The sequence below is a fragment of the Brassica napus genome, chromosome C9 (genome assembly GCF_020379485.1).
Source record: "Brassica napus cultivar Da-Ae chromosome C9, Da-Ae, whole genome shotgun sequence".
Taxonomy (NCBI): Eukaryota; Viridiplantae; Streptophyta; class Magnoliopsida; order Brassicales; family Brassicaceae; genus Brassica; species Brassica napus.
The window spans coordinates 6,855,878-6,865,477 of NC_063452.1; the positions used below are offsets into that span (position 1 = coordinate 6,855,878).

At 35.5% G+C, this 9,600-nt stretch overlaps 2 protein-coding genes across 2 annotated transcripts; one reads left to right on the forward strand and one right to left on the reverse strand.

The window, feature by feature from the left end:
* On the reverse strand, positions 1–1,435 carry LOC111211620. The gene has a single exon (XM_048767615.1). It carries the CDS (start codon positions 1,433–1,435, stop codon positions 440–442), a length of 996 nt encoding a protein of 331 aa, XP_048623572.1. The 3' UTR covers positions 1–439.
* Positions 1,436–6,754: 5,319 nt separating this feature from the next.
* Positions 6,755–9,600, forward strand: LOC111211619 (zinc finger CCCH domain-containing protein 62-like). Its single transcript, XM_022712849.2, has 9 exons — positions 6,755–6,994; positions 7,079–7,239; positions 7,376–7,496; positions 7,584–7,645; positions 7,718–7,854; positions 7,946–8,044; positions 8,150–8,264; positions 8,348–9,020; positions 9,312–9,600. Exons 1-9 carry the CDS (start codon positions 6,864–6,866, stop codon positions 9,346–9,348), a joined length of 1,536 nt encoding a protein of 511 aa, XP_022568570.1. The 5' UTR covers positions 6,755–6,863; the 3' UTR covers positions 9,349–9,600.

The window sequence follows — 9,600 nt, forward strand, 5'->3', positions numbered from 1 at the left end:
TCCTAATTGTATGTCCAATGGTGTTATCTATTATGGAGTCTTTAGTTTTTTTTTTTTTTGAATTGAATCTTAGAAATTAAAAATTATGAAATTTGCAAAACATTTAAATTTAAAATTCATTTATTGAAGGATTAAATGTAAACATACAATAATTATTCATTTTTATCATTACCAAACTTGTTCCAAATATTTTCGATTAAATCATATTTCAATTGTTCATGTAATGCCTATCACGAACATTACTCCGTATGCGAAGCATATTACCGAGATTTGGAGGCATCTCGGGAGAATCGGATACATCCACATTTGAACTTCTGGTCGAGGTTCCTTCTTCAAACTCAGATATATCATACTGAGTGTATCCATTGCGTTCATTTTCTACTATCATATTGTGCAGTATGATACATGTTCGCATAATCATCCCTATTTGTCTCTTGTCCTACAAAATAGCCGGGTTTTTCACTATTGCAAATCGAGCTTGCAATACTCCAAAAGCACGCTCCACATCTTTTCGGGTTGATTCTTGAATTTTAGCAAATAACTCTGCTTTAGGACCTTGAGGGAGTGAGATAGATTGGATAAATGTTGACCATTTTGGATATATACCGTCCGTGAGGTAGTACGCCATATCATACTGGTGTCCGTTGACCACGTATTGTACCATTGGAGCTCGACCTTGTAAAATGTCATCAAAAACATGTGACCGATCGAGGACGTTAATATCGTTTAAGGTACCTGGAGGACCAAAAAAAGCGTACCATATCCAAAGATCTTGTGAAGCGACAGCCTCCAAGACAATTCTCGGCTTTCCTGATCCACGTGTGTACTGTCCTTTCCAAGCGGCTGGGCAATTTTTCCACTCCCAATGCATACAGTCGATGCTTCCTATCATTCCAGGAAAGCCACGTATCTCTCCAATATCGAGTAGTCGTTCAAGATCCTCTGTTGTGGGTCTTCGTAGATACTCATCTCCAAATAACTGTATTATGATTTCTGTGAAATTAGTTAAACACGGAAGTGATGTGCTTTCACCAAGTCGGAGATATTCGTCAGTGGCGTCAGCGGCGCAGCCATAAGCAAGCATACGAATAGCTGCCGTACACTTTTGTAGTGGAGATAGACCTAACCTTCGGACTGCATCTCTTCTTTGCTGAAAGAATGTAACATTTTCGGAGACGCGATTGACAATACGCAAGAATACTTCCTTGTTCATGCGGAAACGGCGTCTGAATAAATGAACCGGAAATGTGGAATCTTCACTGAAGTAATCATTCCATAGACGGTTGTGGCCCTCTTCGCGGTTTCGTTCGACATATGCACGTTTCCTCGGTTTAACTGTTCGATTTTCGACGATGTTGTTGAATGTATCTTCAATATATTCATCGACAGCCTCATCCAAAACCGCATATAATCTTCGATCGACTTCATCTCCCATATTTGACTATCCTTTCTTCAATTCAAATTAAGAAAGTTTGTTAAAACCAAATTCATAATTGTGCTTACACATTGGAAATGATTAAAATTTCAAGAAGTAGATTTTGTTTAGTAAAAAATAGCCATGGTTAAATTCTAAACTCTTCACATATTTTCGCGTCTTCTTATATTGAAAAGTTTTATAGTATATCTTATATATCATTCATATGGGAAAACATTGTAGTCTTTATTGAAAATACACCATCGACGATCAGATATCTAGATGGATGGCAAAATCCATGTCGAAACTACATCATTAACTCTTATCATCTATGAGATCAGTGAGCATACCTAAAGCCGAGTCTACAAAGATGAAGGCAAGGGTTGATGAAACGCAAATGCTTGAAATTAAAATATCATCATAACAAGTTTTGAGTACAAGAAGAGCAAATGAAATAGCTCTTAGCCGAGTCTACAAGTGGAACACACCCTTGGCTGGCTAAAAGGTTTACAAAGCAAGTGGAGTTTGCCATTTTGGAATTTGACTCTATGTTTCTCTAGTAGAAACGGAGAAGGTTAAATAAGGGATCCTTAATTCAACTTTATTGAATCCTAGTAGGAAACTGTCCTATCATAACATGTAGAGAGTGAGTTAATGAAGCTTTCGTGTGAAAGAGAGAGTTAATGAAGCTTTAGTGCATTTATAACCTATCATTTCAAATTCGAAATCAAACTACAAAGTTAACCAGAAGCTTATTGTTTTCAAACTAGAATCTTACGTTTGAACTATATATTAATTGTTTTCAAACTACATATTAATTGTTTTCAAACTACTAACTTATGTTTGAATTCAAACTTCTACAAATTTTAAACAATGAAGAGAAGAAGGGTAAGTTTATACACTAATCTCAGAGGACTCTCTCGAGTTCAGACACACGCATAAGCAGCATTCTCACCTTGTCCTGCAGCATTCTCACCTGGTCCTGAACATACATCAGAAAGTTATTACTGAACTATAGTCCTACACACATATAACTAAAGTCCTAAAGACATATAATAGATCACTCATCACTCACCTTAAGTGTCTGACACTCTCTCAGAAGCTTCGCCTGCTCGTGATACCGTTCTTTGAGCCTCTCAACTTCTTCATGAATAGCCGTAACCCATGGTTTCCTGAAATGCAGCCCGCCATTCTGCAAAAACAGATAAATATTTGTCAGAATATGAACCATAAAAAGAACCAGATTAATAACAGTACATACCTCGAAGTCTTTGCAGATAAAGTATCTTTTCCCCGGGAGGTAGTCGTACGTATCCTCTTCATCAACGGTTTCCTTCGTGATTGATCCACAGAGGCACAGTTTGGGAATCCCCTGTTGCGCATTTGCAACAAAATCTACCATGTTGTAGTAGTCTTTCTATGCTTTCTTATCTCGAAGTTCTTCCTCCATTTCAGAACCTGCAAGAAAAAAATAAGTTATCAGATTCGTATATACCTATAAGGATAGCTAAACTCAAATGGTTTCGACTATCCCGAACCCTTAATCGATTTAGAAATCAATCCCGAACCCTAAAATGATTTATAACTCTATCCGGAACCGTAAATCAATTCAGAAGTCAATCTCAACTCGATTTGAAACCCTCAATCTATTAAAACCCCACAATATAACCCTAAAACAACAAAGAACCGAATCGAGATGCAGAAAATATCAAACCCAGACGAAAACCGTAAATCGAAAAAAATCTCCAACTCGATTTGAAACCTTAAATCGATTTAAACCCAACGTTAGAACCCTAAAACTGACTAAATCAACATGCATCAACTCCAATTGCAAAAATATTTAGCTAAATAGCCCCGATTTACCTTTACCGTTTCACGATCGCCGAATCGCCTCTCGCCTTCGAGAGAGCTTTTTTTTCGTGACGGAAAAAGAGAGTGAATGTTTTTTTCCACATGCGAAACACAACCCCCAGCCGGACCACTCCCGCCTTGCCACGTCCTTAAGGATTTGATCCTTAAACGCCTTAATTAAGGATCAATCCTTCGGTTACAAATTTTTTTAATTATTATTTATATGTCATTTGCCTAAGTAATCACGCTTAGGATTCATTACGAACCTGCGTTGCGGGTGCTCTTATATACATTTGGTTTAGGATTTGTACGTATTTTTAGATTTAAATCCCAATTCTTTTGAAGAATTATAACCTCCCAGCCTGATTAAAGAAGTAACACTCGTATTCACTCTTGATAGTAGCTGAGATTAGTTAGATTGAAATACTAATTGAAACTCTTTAGAATTTGAGTTGGCCATTGATGAAATCTTGTAAATATTTTTAAATAAAAGCTCAATTATGCAAAATATCCACTAGGCCTGGGCATCCGGGTCCTCGGATCGGGTTCGGGTCAGGTCTTATCGGGTCCGGGTCTTTCGGGTCCTAGAATTTTAGACCTATATAGGTTCTTAAAAAATTTCGGGTCGGTTCCGGGTCGAGTCCTATCGGGTCCGGGTCGGTTCGGGTCCACTTGTCTCGTACCTGTTAATACCCGAAAAAATTTCGGGTCTTTATTGTGCCGGGTCGGTTCCAGGTAGTTCGGGTCCATGTTCGGGTAAATTTCACATTTTTTGAGTCGGTTCCTGATATTTCGGGTCAGTTCCACATATTTTCGAGTATAAATATGAGTTTCGGGTCTAATTATACCCATGAACCTGCAATACCCGAACATAAAACCTTTAATTTTACTCGAACATAATACAATATCCATGACAATAAAAACAATCTGAAAACCTACAGTAGTGCAGTTCACCAAATACATTATCCACTCTTTTGCTCACATAACACTTGATCAAGTTTCCATTCCAAAACACAAAAAAAAAAAGCAGAGATCATCATCATACTCTTAATCACGACAACCAAAAACAAGTCAAACTTGTAAAAGTCAAGTCAAAGTCGAACTACATAATAACTTAATTATAAAGCAAGGCACAACAAGAACAATAGTTACAACATAATCAATTCACGATCAAGTCAAAGTCGAACAGCATGGCGAACTTGAACAGAAAACATAAACAAACTCAGAACAAAAAAATATGAACAGAACAAAATTTTGAACAACAAACAATAAGAACAAACTCGAACAACAAACAACACATCAAGATCAAGTGAAAACTAGAACAATAAACATGTAATTATACGCAATTACACATCAAGTCAAACCCGGGATCGATTTCTGGATGTTTCTGATGGAGGAGAAACATTGGATTCTCTTATTCCAGTTTGTTATTTGCTTGATTTTCACATTTATGGGTAGTAAATCCCAATTTTTTTTCTCAATTGTTTTTTTTGGGAAATGGAAACGATATACAAGGGAAACAGGGAAAGTGTAAAAGACTAAAGGGTAGGTGCATCAGGTTTACTCATTAACTCTAATATTTTCGGTTCCAAAAATACCCAATCGGGTCCCGGGTCGGTTCTGGATCCAAACTGCTACTCGCGGGTCCTCCATCAGTAGACCCAATAGGGTAAAATTCTCGGTTCTAGTTCCGGATCCGAACCTGTATTTTCGGGTCGGTTCCGGGTCGGGTCCTCGGGTCCGGGTAAAATGTTCAGGCCTAATATCCACTAGGCAATACCAGTAAATAATAAATCTATATTATTAAAAGAGAAGTACCCATTTGAAAATGTTCTAACTTCATTAATTAAACTCCATTTTTTTATTGTCTTTTTCAGTTGCATTTATGAAATATCCTAAAACGAATAAAACTGCCTAATTTATTACTTGTCTTTTCAGTTACATTAATGAAATATGCATAAATGAATTTAAACTTCCTATTTTATTGTTTGTCTTTTTCAGTTACCTTAATGAAATATCCTTAAATAAATTTGGACATAATGTCATTTAATCAACCAAAAAAACTCATGAGTTATCCTTACGTGCATAATTTTAATATGGAGATTTTTAAAAACGCGCATCATTAAAATGTTACCAAAAACATGCAGCACTAATATATAACATGCATCAATAAAACTAGAATTTGACTCACACAATTGTACGGATATTATTTTCAGTTGATTAAATTTTAAAATAATTATTTATTCAAAAAATATTTAAGAATGACTATGTTTTTAAAAATTATATGGTATTATTTGCTCATAACTCATTTGTCATTTGATAAATTGTTAGAAAACAAATTTTAGCATAATATAACTCAGTTGTCATTTGCTAAATTTATGATTTTTATTTATATTTTTTATTATTTAATTATAATATTTTTATTTTATATTTGAAAAATAAATGAATTTTCTTTCAAACAATATTTTTGTATATGTATTTTTAAAAAAATAATCAATTAGAATTGTTATTATCATTGAATATCATTATTTTTGACATAATTTGAGTTTCCGTTTACATCAAAACTTATCATATTTTAGGATAATTTTAATTTAAAATGTAATTTTCATATTTTTCAAACAAATTCTAAAAATATTTTTAAAATATTTTGTTATAATTGTTAAAAAAATATTGAGTTGCATTTCAAATAAAAAAGTAAAGATATTAAAAATATTCTAATTAAAATATGTAAAATTTAATATAGTTTTAAGGAAATGGTCAAAATAAAAATAATTACACATAAAATAATCAAGATTTTTGTTAACTGGGTGGATCATTATTTATATGATATCGCATACGAAAGACAAATTTTTGGTTTTAAAATTATCTAATTAACTCTACTCATTTTTTTATATTTTTTATATGATATCACACATTCGTAAAAGAATAGATAGTTTAAGATGCAAAAAAAAAATTAATTAATGAATATAATATGAACGAATATTATAAAGGGCAAATTTCCAAAATAGCACCTTTCGAAGTTTATATCACAAAAATAGCACTCAAAAACTAAAATGACCAAAATAGCACCTTTCTAAGTTTATCCTTTGAAAATTTTAATTTTTTATTTTTCAAAATTTGAAATCTTATCCCCAAAACCTCATTTCTCAACTTTAAACCCTAAACTCTAAATTCTAAACCCTAAACCCTAAACCCTAAACTCTAAACCCTAAACTCTAAACTCTAAACCCTAAACCTTAAATCCTAAACCCTAAACTCTAAACCCTAAACCCTAAACTGTAAACCTTAAACCCTAAACCCTAAATCTTAAACCCCATCCTTTAACTCTAAACCCTAAGTTTGTGACTTTTGATAAAATATTAAGTACTATTTTTGTGATTTTTGACCTTAAGTGATAGTTTGGGAACAAAAACTTGATTTAATGCTATTTTTGTCTTTTTCTTTATTATAAATAAATCATTTAATAAAATAAATAATTAAAAACTGAGTATTGGTAGCCGAGGTAAAGGTCTACTAAAAGATTAAAAAAGGAGTCCCAAAGCGCCGTTTACATTTTCGAATTTGAATCCTTCCTCTGAAAATATCGAATCATCTCCCAATGTCAGACGAGAAGGTAATCATCGATCTCTGTTCCTCCGAAGAGGAAGAAGACAATTTCGCTGATGAGAATCGTTTCGAGGAAGAGATCGACGAAACGGAAGATGAAGAAGAAGCAGATACGAGTTCAAGGTATTTTCCCAACGGCGGCTCCTTCGCTTATTTTAATCTAAGCTTTCTTTATATCTTTATCGATTGTGCTTGTTGTCTGTTCAGTGAGGAAGATAGCGATTGGAGCCACGATGATGCTACTGACTCAGATCAGGAGTACGACGTAGATAACGAAACCGGCCAAAAAGGCCATGCTGCTGCTGCTGCTGATGATGATGATGATGCTGATGCTGATGCTGATGACAATGTCACCCGCCTGCTCATAGGTTGATAGATCGGATATAAACACTGTTATCGCTGTATCATTGATTTTTTGAAAAAAAAAAAAAAAAAACTCTGTTTGGGATGCTAAAGAAACTTGAATGTTACTTGATTTTTAAAACTCTGTTTGTGTGGTTGTAGCTGGGAGCGATTTGATGAAATCTCTAAATGTAACTGAATGCAAAGCGTACCTGAGAAAGCATGGTCTCAGATTATCTGGTACAAAACCAGTTTTTGTTGAGAGGATTCTTGAGCACTGGAGGTACTTCCTTCTTTGCCTTTCTCTCTGGTCTGGTCCTTGTGGAAAAATGTATTATCACCATCCTATTTTGATTTGATGATTCCCCAGGATTAAAGATGGGAGTGGAGAATCACTTTATCCAATTTCATCTTTTCCTATCAACTGTAAAGGTAAAATCTTGTTTTGGATTATTTTACTCTGTTAGTGTTAACAAGAATCACAGTCCTAGAAATTTGGTGCAGGTGATGTCTGCAAAGGAGACACTGTTTTGTTTACACAGAAGGTGAAAGGGAGTGGGAAGATTGTGGGGAGGAGAACTGTCGCTGGCCAGGTTGTTAAAGAAAGCTACGGTACTGCTAAACAGCAACACACTTTCACTGTAAGTATATTGATCATCAAGTCATCATTGTGTGATTTTTGTTTGCCCCTGCTTTAGACTGACCCATCTCATTTGTGTCCTTTTACCAAAGATTGAAGTGCTTTGGTGCGAGGGGATGCAGAAATTGCCTCCCTTGTACCCTTTACTAGTGAAAGGACGTAATCTTTATAGGTTAATGACCATGAGGCAGGTGAGTGTCTTGCAAAATGTTTTTGTCTTTTTTTTCTTCAGTCATGAGTCTTGCTAATTGCATATGCTTACGGGTTGGTTCCTCTATATTATTTGCTTATTCTAGCGTTGGGCTAATGAAGACGACAGAGTAAAAGTTCTTTCTGAAAAGCATAGCCGTGGTGCCGCAGCAAGAAAAGTTATGAGAGAAAGGAAAATAAAGTTAGGCTATGTAATGAAAGGTGAGCGAGCTGCTTTCTTCTTCTTCTGTGTTTTGTATACACTAGAGGTTTTGTTTTAGTGACCCTTCTGTGTTTGTAATCAGATGGAAGACTTCAAAAGCCTGGTCATGTGAAGAAGCCTTGTCAAGTAAAGACAAGAAAAAATGAGAATCAAACTCAGAGGTCTCGTCACTCACTTGTTGCTTCACAGGGGGGTCATAAGAATCCAACCCAGTTGAGAAATATGAATCCCCCTTTCCACTCCCATACATATGCTCCTCGACCACACGGTCCTCCACCACGTGCTGCTGGACCACACGGTCCTCCACCACGTGCTCCTCTTACATATGCTCCTCGTCCATACGCTCCTTTCAATGTCCCCCATTCACATCTTCCTCGCCCACAACAAAACCAATCAATCCAAAGACCACCACTGGCTTTCTTCAACGGAAGACCTAGTTCTAATCCTTTGCAGGGACAAGCATCTTGCAACCCACATGCTATGCCTGTTACGCACCAGAGGAGGCCATACCAGAACCATGCAAGCTCGAACAGTGGCTACAGCTACGGGGTGAGGGACTTGGATCACTTCTCGGATATGACGATAAGCCACAGAAGACAAGGAAACTTATACAGGCAGAGTGAGGCGCCTCACAGACCATACAACAGCCATCATACCTACCATTCAAACCTTAACAACCATGGAGAAAGTCACATGATAAGAGAAGGAGACACACACAAGCAGAGTAGGGACACTTACAGACCAAATCATCGGTGGTAAGACTCATTGGTACTGGTCTCGTTTGCAAGTAAACTTGAATTGAATTTGCACCTTCCTTTTTTTTTTTTTAATTAAATCTGGTTTCAAGGCCATAGGAAACAGTCACTTCTTGGGTCTTCTCTGTAATCCTGAAAGTTCCATCGGATCATAATTCTCTTGATTGGTCGACCATGCCTTTCTCAAGCTTTTTTTTTTAATACCTTCCATTAAATTAGCATTTCATATGTATGGTGCATTTCAAGAATATTACTTTTATTATTAGCTTTGTTCACTTTTTCTTTTGCAAGTTCATTTACGAGCAACAATACCAGTCGATGCCACTGATTCTTATTTTCACTGGAAGATTCAAGGAGAAAAGAAAAAGAGAGGTTACAATTAGTTTCTGTTCTGTGTAAAAAGCAGTAAAGAAATAGTAAAGCATGCCTCTATGTAAGCAATAAAAATACGATTGTTCATAACTTCATATTAGAAGATAGTATATATCTGCTACGTATTATGCATATATAAACACTGTACAACTTTATTCATCGTTATGTATAATAAAATCTTCATTATAAACTGTACAACATTTACCAA

Excerpts from the sequence above, each read along its gene's own strand:
- LOC111211620 (XM_048767615.1), bottom strand. The coding sequence starts at position 1,435 with ATGGGAGATGAAGTCGATCGAAGATTATATGCGGTTTTGGATGAGGCT.
- LOC111211619 (XM_022712849.2), top strand. The coding sequence starts at position 6,864 with ATGTCAGACGAGAAGGTAATCATCGATCTCTGTTCCTCCGAAGAGGAA. Across the intron at positions 7,646-7,717 it reads TTTTCCTATCAACTGTAAAG|GTGATGTCTGCAAAGGAGAC; the intron begins GTAAAATCTTGT and ends AATTTGGTGCAG. Across the intron at positions 9,021-9,311 it reads TACAGACCAAATCATCGGTG|TTCATTTACGAGCAACAATA; the intron begins GTAAGACTCATT and ends TTCTTTTGCAAG.